This window comes from Cyprinus carpio, chromosome A11, assembly GCF_018340385.1.
Source record: "Cyprinus carpio isolate SPL01 chromosome A11, ASM1834038v1, whole genome shotgun sequence".
Classification (NCBI taxonomy): domain Eukaryota; kingdom Metazoa; phylum Chordata; class Actinopteri; order Cypriniformes; family Cyprinidae; genus Cyprinus; species Cyprinus carpio.
The window spans coordinates 23,290,024-23,304,264 of NC_056582.1; the positions used below are offsets into that span (position 1 = coordinate 23,290,024).

Genomic DNA, 14,241 nt, shown 5'->3' on the forward strand with positions numbered 1-14,241 from the left:
TAATTTTTTTTAAAACAATGCACTGTGCAATGAGCAAAAAAAAAAAAAAAAAGATTTTCCATTTTTTTTTAATTATATTTAACTATTAAATTTAAAATCCAAATTAGATTTAATTTTTATATTTTCTGCTTTCACTTTAATTTTATGTAAAGTTATAGTAATTTTTTAATTTTTATTAGGTTTTTTTTTATTTTTTTTAAGGAATACATGGTGTAATGGGCAAAAGATGACATTTTCCACCCATAAAATTACATTAAAATAAAATCTGATTTAAAATTTAAATATTTTAATGTCATTTGAAGTTTTAGTAATTTTGCTTTTGTCATCATTCAGTTTTTTTAAACACATGGTGTAATGAGCAATGAAGATGTAAAGATGTTTGCCCCTCTTTTTAACTAGAAATAAAATGACATAATATTAAAATTACAATGTGAAGTAATCAATCACAACTTTCTTTACTAAGATTTTGTAATTTAGTTGTTTTTGTAATTTAATAATGAGCAAAATAAATTACATAAATATGTTTCCTACCCTTTTAACTGAAAATTACATTAAAATATTTACAATTTTGGTTTTTTTTTTTTTCTTAGTAGAAGTTTTAGTAATTTTGTTTTTGTGATTTTTATGAGTATATAAAGTTTTCTGCTCTTTTTGTTTTAGTTTATTCGAGTTATTTTAGAGGATAATAGGATAATAAGTAATTTGTTGTAATGATCAAAAAAGCAGCTCTGGTTCATGCAAACACAAACACACGTGTATCAAAAGCAAGCACGTTCTGCCAACCTCGTGGTCCACATGCGGCGTGTTTAAAACGCACCCTCCAGCCCTCCGCAGGGCCTTCTCACAGGTGCCGTGCCAATCCTGGTCACCCTCACTCGGCTCACGGTGAAGCGTGTCCACCTCTGAGGCCACAGAGACCCTGAGCTGCTCTGACCTTCGACCCCGAGCCGAATAGAGCAGTGGGAGCGATAGACGCCACGTGAGAGCAGCTCACGAGCCAAAGCCAGAAGAAACCAGGTCACTGATAGTCACAGACGCAGAAAAGACAAGAAAGAAGACAGAAACAAGTGAGGAAAGACAAAGGACAGAACAAGCAGTGCATCAGGCGAGAAAAACAGGAAAGTGGGGAAAAAGAGCATAGAGTATAGAGGAAGCATGTCTGATTTTTGTCATTTATCTGTATGTCTTTCAGTCTCACAAAAACACTTCAGCAGTGAGTATATGAGCTCAGACTCGGTCAGACGAATTCGGGATGAAGTGACGTTTGTGTGGCCTGAATAGAACACCACTAACAACCCACCAACACAGCCCTCACCAAACAAAACAAGACAAATATCAGAATTCACATATGGAAGCAGTCTACATGATCCGAGTTTAGTTTTTACTGGCCAACTAAAGGCCTGCTCACACCAAGAGTGACGCCAGGCTGACATGACATGCTCATTTGCATTCTCTAATGTGAAACATAATGGCAAAGTTGTCATTTTCTAAAACTGTGATCTAAAAATATGCCTTAAAACATGATAATTATACGGTTTATAATAAAGTTATTGTAATAAAGCACATCTAATTTATAAATATTTTATTGGTTTATTATACAGCATATATTTAAGAAATATTTACATGCATATATATTTCTATATTTATATTGTATATAAATATATTTAATATATAAACATGACAAATTTTTCTTAAATATATACATGCATGTGTTTGTATTTATAAATACATAAATATACACAGCACAAACGCATATATTATGTAAACAAAAACTTATTTTGGATGCGGTTAATTGTGATTAATCATTTGACAGCACTAATATATGTGTGTGTGTGTGTGTGTATATATATATATATATATATATATATTATATAATATAGCTATATATATATATATATATATAATATAGATATATTATATATATATATATATTATATATATATATATATATATATATATATATATATTATATATAGTTTATTGATTTATTACAATTGACTAATTTATTTGTTCCAAAGATAAAATTATTTAAAATATTAAAATATAAAAAATAATAATTATAAAAATAAGGAAAATTCACAGGGCAAATTTAAAAGTAGAATCTTACTAGATTGTTTCATTAAAAAAAAAAAAAAAAAGAAAAAGAAAAAACAAAAAAGAATAAAAAAAAATAATATAATTATATATATTATATATATATATATTTGTGCCAAAAGCAAAAAAAAATCTATATACAAAAAATTAAAATAGAATTGTTTATTACAAGAAATGAATTTATTTCTGCCAAAAGGTAAAATAAAATTTATCAATAAATAAATAAATAAATAAAATTCACATCTACTGTGAAACAATTTCACATATTAAAATGTACATTTTTTTTTATATTGAATATTGTCACTTGTGCTAGAAAATGACTAAAATCGTCTTTTTAAACACTGTTGTGCTTGTTAGCATTACTATTCAAGTGAAATGAGGAGAGAACTGCTCTCTCACACACAAAAAGACATTTCAGAGTACGCCAAGACTCATACTGGAAGTGCAGCTTTAGCAAACCGCCTCGACCGCCAAGTGACACACTTCACATGAAAAAGACACAGCTTCCGCCATCACCACAAGACTTTCATCATCACCAAGCACCACGCAGCGCTGATGTGACCGATGGAAAATCAAAGCAGACACTCCCGCGCGGCCTGCATATGTCGTCTTGTTTCACAGAGCCATGTGTTTTTGTTCAAGTATGGAGACTGGATGTTTTAACACATGACGTGAGCCAGCAGAACAACAGCACGTTCATTTGTTTTGTGCTTTTTGGTTGCCGTTCCTGTCGGAGACCGAGCTACAGTGTGTTAAACAAGAGAAATAAACCAAGCCTTCTGACATAAAGTGGATGAAATGGTAAATAATCCACACCTAATCTACGTTAAAACTCCAGTTTTGGATCTGAATGAGGACAGACGTCTTCATTGAGTTGATATGAGGAACTTTCATACCTGGGATCTTCAGGTTGAGATCACAAACACTTCCAACACTAGCGACGGAAGCGGCTTTCTGACGCCGAGTGATGCTCTCGCGGATACGACCTTCTCCGCTCACTTTCACGCTGAACGGACTTCCTGTGAACAGAGGTGCAATAAAAGTCACACAAAATGACGGGAATAAACAAACTAGAAATCTCTTATGCTCATCAAGCGTGCGTTTATTTGATCAAAGAATACTGTACAAAACAGTAGAACTGTGAATTATTATTACCATTGAAAATAACAGTTTTCTATGTGAATTTATTGTAAAATGTAATTTATTTCTGTGGACAAAGCTGAATTTTCAGCATCATTACTCCAGTCTTCAGTGTCACATGATCTTCAGAAATCATTCTAATATGATGATTTGCTGCTTAAGAAACATTTCTGATTATTATCAATGTTGAAAACAGTTTTTGCTGCTTCAAATTTATGTGGAAACTGTGATACATGGTATTTTTCAGGATTCTTTGATGAACAGAAAGTTCAAAAGAACAGCATTTATTTTTAAAATAATAATCTTTTGTAAAATTTTGTAAAATAAAAGTGTATTTACTGTCATCATACAGTATATCATATCAATTTTTATTATTTTAATAAAAAAAAACATCAAAATACACCTGATATATATATAAGTGTGTATGTGTGTGTGTGTGTGTGTGTGTGTGTGTTGTGTGTGTGTGTGTGTGTAAATAAATTTAAATATTACAAATTTATTTTATTTACTTGTGACAAAGAAAAATATAATGATGAAAGAATTATTTAAATATAAATAAATAAATATTTCATGTAGTATATTTGTTTAATTTATAAAAATAAGGATTAATTTATTTATGCAGAAAGAAAAGAAAACATAAAAAATAAAATAGGATTGTTTAATTTATTACAATAAATTATTTTATTTTAGCCAAAAGGTAAAATAAAATTACTCAAAAAATAATTAAATAATAGATTAAAGAAAATTGAATAGAACAAAATAAAATTCACATCTAGTGTGAAGTAATTTTCTTGAACAGTTTGGTCTCTTTTGAAGAATATAGTCACTTGCGCTAGAAAATGACTAATATCGTCTTATTAAACATTGCACAATACTATAAACAGGTCAAATTACACCTTATTTGGAGCACATTATAAAATAAACATAATCAAATTACAACCTATTACGAGCACATCATAAAATATAAATAACACCTGTTTACCTGGGACGTGCTCTTCTGCAAATCTTACTCACACTATATTACCACCCGGCTCAGTAGGACAACAAGAGACCCCACAACATCCCCCCTCCATGTACTCTCCACCTATGTCCACCTTACTGGGACCCTCGATGGACAACGCCAAACCACCGTAACCTACGAAGACCGTTATGAGACTCAGCATTGCCACAGATTAGATGCATCATACCACTAACGTTTATAGAAATGCTATCTGAATGCATGAGAAATGATTGCAGTCTTGATCCAACAAGACCAATTACTACAGGTTTATATCAAGGACTAACTGTATAAATATTTGAAGTTCTTTGGGTAAGTGGGGAATAATTTGCCGCTGTGGTACCAATTACCAGTTTATTCTTTCTCCTTTCCAGCTTTGAGCTACATGCACAACCTGTTTGGATTATATTCTTAGCAATGAAGTGGATTTGGAAGCTAGAGAAAACATGATTAAGGGCCAGAGGTTTGGCAGACATGGTTTATTTAGTGCTTATGTAGCTCGGTGAACACAAGTCATTTTCTACATTTAACACAAATAAAAAAAAAAGTGACAAATATCTTTGTTATAAAGGAAAAGATGTGAGAGGAAGCACCCACATTCTGTAACGCTGTGGTTATGAGCTCAAATCAAGCCTCTTGTTTGTGGGAAACACTGACATCATCTGCTTTTGGGAAAGAAGTTGATCTGCAATAGCTAAAGTTCTGGTTGCTTGGTTACATAACTCTTTAAAACAGCCCAAAACTATGATATTTGGTTCTTTAGATATGTCTTGAGGTGGGACCCAGAGAAAAAGAAAAATAGAAAGAAGCAACAACAGCAATAATAATTATTATATTTTTTTAAATAAAATAATTGTTATTAAATAAATAAAATGAAATGACAATAATAATAATAAAAATAATAATAATAATAACAATAACAAACAAACTAATATAAATTCAATTAAAATTAAATTAAAAGATCATCATAATATTTATCAAATAAATTAGATATTACTATTGTGTGTTGTTGTTATTAACAAAATAGCCTAATTAATAATTAATCAAACAAACAATAGTTATTAAACACATCTAATAATTCATAATAAAACAACAATTAAATACATTACACATATACCAACAACAATAGATAAACAAATTAATTATTAAACAAATAATAAAAATAATAGCTATTATTATGATGACGATTATTATATTATTAAATTAAAATATTAATAATTTTTATAATTAAATATATAAATATAAAAGATGATGATTATAATAATAATAGCTATTATTATGATGACGATTATTATATTATTAAATTAAAATATTAATAATTGTTATAATTAAATATATAAATATAAAAGATGATGATTATAATAATAATAGCTATTATTATTAAAGTAATAAGTAAACAAATAATTAATAACCATAGCTATTATGTTGATGAATATAAAAATAAAGGAATTATATAAATTAAAAAGATGACATCGACGATAATAGCTGTTATTAAAATGTATTAAAACTATTAACTATTATTAAAATTAATATATGATGATGATGATTATTATTAAAATAAAAGAATTATTAATTGTCCAAATTAAATATATAAATAAAATGATGATGATGATGATGATGACAATGATAATAGTAGCTATTATTATTAAAATAATAATACTAATAAGAAAGAAAGAAAGAAAGAAAGAAAGAAAGAAAGAAAGAAAGAAAGAAAGAAAAAAGAAAGAAAGGAAATTCTGTCATTAGCTGACGGTAGCCATTGACTTTCACAGTACTTTTTTCTATACTATGAAAGTCAATGGCTACCATCAACTGTTGGGATACCAGCATTCTTCAAAATATACTCTGTTCTGTTCAACAGAAGAAAGAAACTCACAGAGGTCTGGAACAATTTGAGGACGAGTAAATGATGCCAGAATTTCCATTTTTGACTGACTGTCCCTTTAAACTGAGAGTAAAACTGTGTTTTCTCACCAGCTTCCCTTGTGTCCACCACAAAGTCGGCCATCTCGAACGTGCTTCCCTCCACCAGACCCTGACCGAAGACTTTGACTCTGCTGGCGTCTCCGATCTCAGACTGGACCACCATGATGCTGATGGGGCTGTTGGGAACGTGCCGGCCGTTCTTCTTGATGCTCACCAGGTGCTCTCCGACTTCTCTTGGGATGAAGGAAATGCCTGAAGAGGAAACCACCAACCATGTGTTATCAAAACCAAAGTCACAGTCCGCAGAAAGAACCAGGGCACATATTCCAGACCTACCGATGTGATTGTTGGGCTGCCTCTTGAGCAAACAGGGCTCATCGCGGCCAGACGGGGCTTTGATGCTCGCTGTGAGCAGACTGATATCCGTCTCGTTGATATCCAGAGAGAAGTCTGCAGCGGAGCCCAGCTTTACCTGGGACTTCCTCTTGTTGTCCTCTGAAGAGACCAAACAGATCAATAAATGTCAAGATCTTACTAGAGAAGTCAAGTAGACTAACTAGATAACTACACCGTAAAGCTAAAATCCTTTACTACAAACAAAGAAAAACTGTAGTCATGTAATGTTACAGTAAAATACTGTTAAATGCACAGCTTCTGGAAGTCATCTTATAATATACAGTGGATAATAAACATAAAATGACATTCCCAGAATTCCCTGTGTGACACTTCACATCTGATGGTTTTTCACTGTTTACTTGTTAGGAGTATATGCACATTAGGGTTTTGTGTTACATCATCTGTTGTTAAATTAACAGTTGATGGTGTTTTGTATTTGTGCATCTTCTATATATAAGTATTCAGTAAAGACGATGACAATAATAATAAGCAAATACATTTTACAAAATAAATAACAATAGCTATTATTATTATTATTATTATTATTATTAAATGAATAATTATTAAATAAATATATACATAAAATTATAGTTATCGAATGAATGAAAAATTAATCAATAAAATAGCTTATTTTTATTATAATCATCATCAATGAACTGTTATTAAATAATAATAAGAAAATAAATTTTACAAAATAAATAACAGTAACTATTATTATTATTATTATTATTAAATAAAATAAATTATTAAATAAATGTATACATAAAATGATAATTTATCGAATGAATGAAAGATTAATTAATAAAATAGCTATTATTTTTATTATTATAATCAGTAATTAATCATTAAGTAACTGTTATTAAATAATAATAAAACATTATTAAAAATAATATCAATTATCATCATACAATAAAATTAACAATTATTATTATTAAATAAATATAAATAAAATACTATAATAGCTATCGAATGAATGAAATAAATGAAACCGCTATTATCATAATCATTAATAATAATAAATAAATAAATAAATAATTATTAAAAATAATACTATTATTATTATTATTATTATTATTATTATTATTAATAAATCAAAATAAATTAAATATATATCTACAGCTAGTATTAATAAATTGATATTTAATGCATTATTTTAGTGTCGTGTGTTACCATGCTGGTGTTTTGTGTTTGTTTATCTTCTATACAATACAACAGTTTTTTTCTATCCATCTACAACATCTATTCATCATTTATCTCTCTCTACACCAGCTGTGCATTTTTTAATGGTTGTCAGTATTTAATAAAGGTAAAATGGATTTTAGTACTTCAGTAGGTTGGTATATAATTTTTATATTTTATGTTAATGAAGTTAGTTTTGTAAATTTAAGGCAATCCCAAAATGTTCCTTTTGTATTTACGGTAAAGATCTTGCTGCTGCTTTAATTGCTGTAAATGTCAGCGATTTGTTCTTTTTTAACCATTCACCTGTGATCCTGGCGGTGAAGGGGCTTCCTGCGATGTGTTTGTCATTGTATCTGACGAGTATATTGTAATCTCCAGGCAGCGTGGGCAGGTATGAAACCGTGCAAGTGCCGTCTTTGTTGTCCACACAGTTGATCTCAGCCTTGGATGGACCTTCAATGGCCAAATCAAGGCCACCTGATGCACAACACAAAACAACCAACAAAGTTTTCAGAGACATGTTATTTATATGGCCTGCGTAGCCCTGACCTGTTCATACACACCATCAGACGCATCTTCAGTGTAGACGGTGAACACGGCGGTTTTATTGGCGGTCCCACAGACCAGACCCGGCCGTACGCTGTCACGTTAGCACTGTTTGAGCTGTTGACGTAGAACTGCAGAGGACTCTCTGATACGAAAACAAACAAGCAATGAATACAATGACAGAAACACACACACAACAGAATGGAAACTTTATAATGAGGTGAAGCAGATGCTGAACATGAGTGTTTTGAGAAGTAGAAATTATTCGCAGAGGTGTTTTTGTAATGAAATAACATATATACGTTGTTTATACAAATGCAAATCTCTTTTTTTCTTTCACAAATAAATGCCTTGATATGTTTCACCCCAAAATAGAAACAGAATAAACAGAAGAAAAAAAAACAGAAAAATTAAAATATACATATTATATGCAGAAAATAAAAGAGAAATTTGGGAAATTAAAATGAAATTTGGCCTGTGATTAACAGAAACATACAATTATTCTTTTAAAATAATTTTAATAAATTTACATTATATTTTTAAAAACAATATAAATGTATTTTTTTCTCTTTTTAAATTTTTCTTTCATTTTGAAATGAAATATTACCTGGAGAGTTTTTGTGAGATTAATATTAATATATTGTCATTATTTTTAATTACAAATTTGTCTTCATTTTGTACAGTATGTCTTTGTCGGTGTTGTTTGTTTATAGGTTGCAAATATATATGTTTTGTTGCTTATTTGCAAATAAGAAAACCTAATAAAAATATTTATTTGAAAAAAAGGTTATAAAAATAATGGGCAATATTGTTGTATATTTTTATATAAGTATAAGTATATTATTTTAATAATAAAATGTATTATTATTATTTATATATTTATTATTTATTATGAGAAACCAACAAAAAAGTAATTTACAAATAATAATAATAAATTAATAAAACAAATGAAATAAAATAAAGAAAAAATTATGAAAAATAATATCAAGAAACAAAGTAAAATAAAGTTAAAAATAAATAAAGAAAATAAAAGTATTAAAAAATCATGCAAAACGATACGTTTAATCAGAATCTGGATAACTTCATGTAGACTGTAGGCACTCATAACAGAATGCTTCAACTCTAACACATTCTTCCTGCCTTATATGGAGAAATGAACCCATGGGATGAGGCTCGACTCTCACAATCATGTGATATTGACTGAGGTTTCTGATGGCACTGGACCAGCGACTGGAAAACACCAAACTCCAGCCTTAAAACAAGCACCTACATGAGGATCTGCAGCAACACAAGAGCTCCTCACAGATTCCTCACGGCTGAAGTCACCATGAGATCTTTCACCACGCTAAATAAATCAGCCTAAATCTACTGAAAGGTGAAGCCTTCTCAACCTTCACCCAAACGCTCCCATGCAGCTCTGGGACTGAACTAAAGGCCTTAAAACAAATCCTGACAGCACATTCATCACACAGACTGTACGGCTCACTCTCTCTCACGCACGCTTATGCACCTTTGTTCCAGAAGCTAGTATTAAAGGGTTAGTTCACCAAAAGATGAAAATCCTGTCATTTATTCATGTCATTCTGAACCCATATGACTTTCTATCTTAAGCACAAAAAGAGATGTTCAGCAGAATGTCCAAGCTCTTTATATACACCATATGCTTTCATAATATGAAAACTGCAGCAAAATCACACTAAGAAACTCATTCGGGTTGAAGGTGAGCAAATGATGACATTTTGTTTTTGTGTGTGAAATATTTAATAAACAGCTAATTTTTTTTTTTTTTTTAATTTTTAATAAGCCTTTTTATTGCCATTAAGATCTTTTTCTTTGCATTGTTATACTACCAGAAAATTACACTTTTAAAATAATTTAAATTATACTTTTAAGTCAATTTAAATATTTCATAAACCTCCAAAAAAGAAAAAAAAAAAATTGTATAGAAAATTAAATGAAATTTATATATCTTTCCTAAAAATAGACAATTAAGCCCTTTTATTCCAATTGAGATATTTTTGCAATCTGATATACTAAAACAAAGTTATACTTTAAAAATAATTTAAATATCTTTTAATGAATTTATTTTAATTAATTTAATTAATTTTAATGTGATATACTACCAGAAAGTAATAATTTAAAAATAATTACTTTTACTTTTAAACAATTTAATTATTTCATAAAGTAAATATAGTAAATAGAAATTTCTATTTCTTTTCTAAAAAATGTAATTAAATTTTATTAAATTAAAAAAATAGGCCTATTAAGATTTTTTTTTAAATATAACATAATACCACAAAGTTATACTTTTAAAATATTTTAAATTAGAATTTTAAAACAATTTAAATAATTCCTTTTTTCACTTTGATTTGGGGTGAAATAATAATGAATAAAATATATATTCAATTATATTTAAGAGTTATTTATAAGTTTTTATTAAGTTAACAGTTTATATTTTAATAATAGCAATAATAATAAACAGCAGTTTTGATGTTGTATTATGAACAGATGGTGTCTGCTGTACCTGGGATGTGTGTCCCGTTGTATTTTATGTGCATTTCATGGAGTCCAGCCTCTGTGGGCGCGTACTTCACCGTGACTGTCCCGTCTTTGTTGTCGATGATCTCAGGCTGGGCGGTTTTACCTGACGGCATGTGAACCTCACCTGGAAGACAAACATTAAGAGTTTAGATTATGGTTTTCGAACAAAGATCACTGCTGATATACAGGTCAACACGCCTCATGAGTCAATGTCACAGAATGGAAAATGACTAGCATATTTCATGTACAAAAAATAAATTATTATTATCTTGTTTATAAAAATTATAGATCGATAGATAGATAGACAGACAGACAGACAGACAGACAGATAGATAGATAGATAAAAATAGATATAAAAATAATTACATTTATTAGTATCAACTTCATTGCAGTATTTTTTTGTATTGTATTTTTGTGTGTTAATAAACAAATAAATAAACAAAAGTTGTAAAATATATTCTTTAAGTTTACTTTGCATTACAGTAATGAGAATTTGGAGAAAATAGGCTTATAGTTTCATGAAAATATATATAAAAAATAGTAAAAATAAATGATCTGTAAAATATGACTGATTTTCTTGCACTTTCTGTTTTCTCCCCATTTTAATTTTGGGGTAAAATATGACCCTAATGTTTTTTTTTTTGTGTGTGTGTGTGTGTGTCTGTGTGTGTGTGTGCTGTTGGTTTAAACCCTTTGTCTCAAATTTACACGCAGTTAATAAGACTTTTCTTAACATAAGAGGTTTTGTGCAGCGGGTCCAGGTGTCTTCTGCAATCCCTCACCTGTGATTTCCCCCTTCCTAAAGGTGAAGGGAATCACCATATCGAAAGGCCTGTATCCCGTCCCGTTCACACTGTTGGCAGGAACATACGTGCCATCTGTAACCTGTGAGGCAGAAATCTGAGTAAACCAGAGCGGACGCTACAAACACATCTGTTACTGCAGCCTGTCAAACATTTCCACGTTTAGTCAGTCTGTGCGATCCATTCTGAAAGCCAGAGAGATCTCTACGAAAAAAGAAAATAACATAACAACCCATTCATCCACACAAAAAAAAAAACAAATCTTATACACAAAAACAATGAAAACAACAACAACACAAAAAACACCTGACAAAGCAAAGCGAGAGAAGAAAAATCCCCGAAACCATGGTAAACATCTGAGAAATAAGAAGAATGATAGTGTGCATAGAAGGAAACATGTTGAGACAGCAGGAAAGATGCATTACTGATAAATGACACTTTCTCTTTTACTATATATCACCCGGAGGGCATGAGGTAATCACTACGACGAGACTTACAACTGTGAGTTAATCTATCAGTACCCACTCAAAACCCAGCGAGCTGACTAACTAGACAGCACTTTAGGGGACTATGATAGCTCAATTATGCTCTCTAATACGCTTCATTTCAGTGTCTTCTAAGTGTCCTTAGCTAAGAAGGCAACCCCAGAATTTATAAATGCATCACAATTAGAAATAAACCATTCAATACTGACAACAATCACTAAAAATAGTTAAATAAATTGCACATATACTACTGCTCAAGGATTTTGGGCTGGTAAGATTTCTGCTTTTGAAGGAAGTTTCATCTGCTCAGCAAGGCTGCATTTATGTGATTAAAAATACAGTAAAAACAGAAAAAATGTGAAATATTATTACAATTTAAAATAACTGTTTTCTATTTGAATATATTGTAAAATGTAATTTATTTCTGTGATCAAAGCTGAATTTTCAGCATCACTACTGAAGTGGGGAAGTCGTGGCCTAATGGTTAGAGAGTCGGACTCCCAATCGAAGGGTTGTGAGTTCGAGTCTCGGGCCGGCAGGAATTGTTGGTGGGGGGAGTGCATGTACAGTTCTCTCTCCACCTTCAATACCATGACTTAGGGTGCCCTTGTGAGCAAGGCATCGAACCCCCTAACTGCTCCCCGGGCGCCGCAGCATAAAAAATGGCTGCCCACTGCTCCCGGGTGTGTGTTCACGAGTGTGTGTGTGTGTTTCACTTGCTCTCTGTGTGTGATGCACTTCGGATGGGTTAAATGCAGAGCACGAATTCTGAGTATGGGTCACCATACTTGGCTGAATGTCACGTCACTTTCACTTTCACTTTTTTTACTCCAGTCTTCAGTGTCACATGATCCTTCAGAAATCATTCTAATTGTTCTTGAAACATTTCTTATTATCAATGTAGAATTTTCATGGAAACTATGATACATTTTATCTTTCCGGTCTCTTTGATGAATAAAGTTCAGGATTTATTTGAAATAGAAATCTTTTGCAACATTATAAATGCCTTTACAGTCACTTTTGCTTAACTGAATGCATCATTGGGGAATAAAAGTATTAATTTCTCAAATTTTTGTGAACAGTAGTGTATACTTTTAAAGCCAAGAGTGTCAAGCATTTCAAAGATCTGCTTTGTGGTTTTGGAAATGACGTCGATTAAATTTTAAGAACAAAACTACATCAGGTTAATGTCTTAATAATGACCAATTTAAAACTGGTGTCTGCTCCAAACAAAACTATATCAGTCTAAACACGCAGGCGTAGAGTTTCCCTCTGCTTCTGTCATCACTGCAGCGCACTAGCGGGGAATCCAGAGCGTGTTCAACAAATCCATTCATTCCCTGCAAAAAACAATGCTTGAGTGGTCAAAGACGAGGAGGAACTGAACAGAAACCCCGTTAAAAACAAAGGACAGAAGGTCAAGAAAAGACATCAGGACAGAGAGGTGACCGGCTGGAAGCTGGAGTTCAGTGCAGAGGCTGAAAGAGAGTGAAGGGTGACGGGGTGAGACGTGTGTCTTTGTACCCAGGGCTGGAAGCCGACGCCTGGTGCTGCCTTTTGCTGTTGGACTGACTGCTGCTGCATCATGGGAACTTCATCTGTTGCCTGGGAAATGATATGTATGGACATGAAGTTTCAGATGCATGAGGAACACAAAGAAACATACTCAGACACATACGGCAGATTGGGCCAGTCCTGTTGGAAATGAGTTGTTGCTGCTACGGTGGTAACAGAACTCCATGTGTTACTGTGCTAGCAGGCAGATACTGAAGCTACAGATGGGTCAACAGTACAGTATAACTGTAACAAAGTCAAACAGTTTACATAAATGTCTGCTATCACACCTGAGAATGGAGGGCTGCACAATTTGGAGAAAAATCTAATTGCAATGTTTCTGTTAAAAATCGAGTCCAGAATTGTGTGATTATATATTAATATGACTATGAAATAATAATAATAATAATAATAATAATAATAATAATAATAATAATAATAATAATAATAATAATAATAAATTATATATGATCTATAATTACAAAATTTTTGACCAAACTGTGCAGCAATTAAAACTTAATTAATTAATGCATCTGTACACTAAATATATTTTTACATTTTTAAATTTTACTTTAAT

At 31.1% G+C, this 14,241-nt stretch overlaps 1 protein-coding gene across 1 annotated transcript in view; it reads right to left on the bottom strand.

The window, feature by feature from the left end:
* Positions 1 to 14,241, bottom strand: part of LOC109094925 (filamin-B-like) — an 87,877-nt gene that overhangs the window by 9,437 nt on the left and 64,199 nt on the right. Inside the window, 10 exon segments of the mRNA XM_042766876.1 lie at positions 2,991 to 3,113; positions 4,217 to 4,369; positions 6,206 to 6,409; positions 6,494 to 6,652; positions 8,039 to 8,212; positions 8,299 to 8,370; positions 8,373 to 8,426; positions 10,806 to 10,946; positions 11,605 to 11,707; positions 13,635 to 13,715. Coding sequence (XP_042622810.1) covers positions 2,991 to 3,113; positions 4,217 to 4,369; positions 6,206 to 6,409; positions 6,494 to 6,652; positions 8,039 to 8,212; positions 8,299 to 8,370; positions 8,373 to 8,426; positions 10,806 to 10,946; positions 11,605 to 11,707; positions 13,635 to 13,715 — 1,264 coding nt within the window.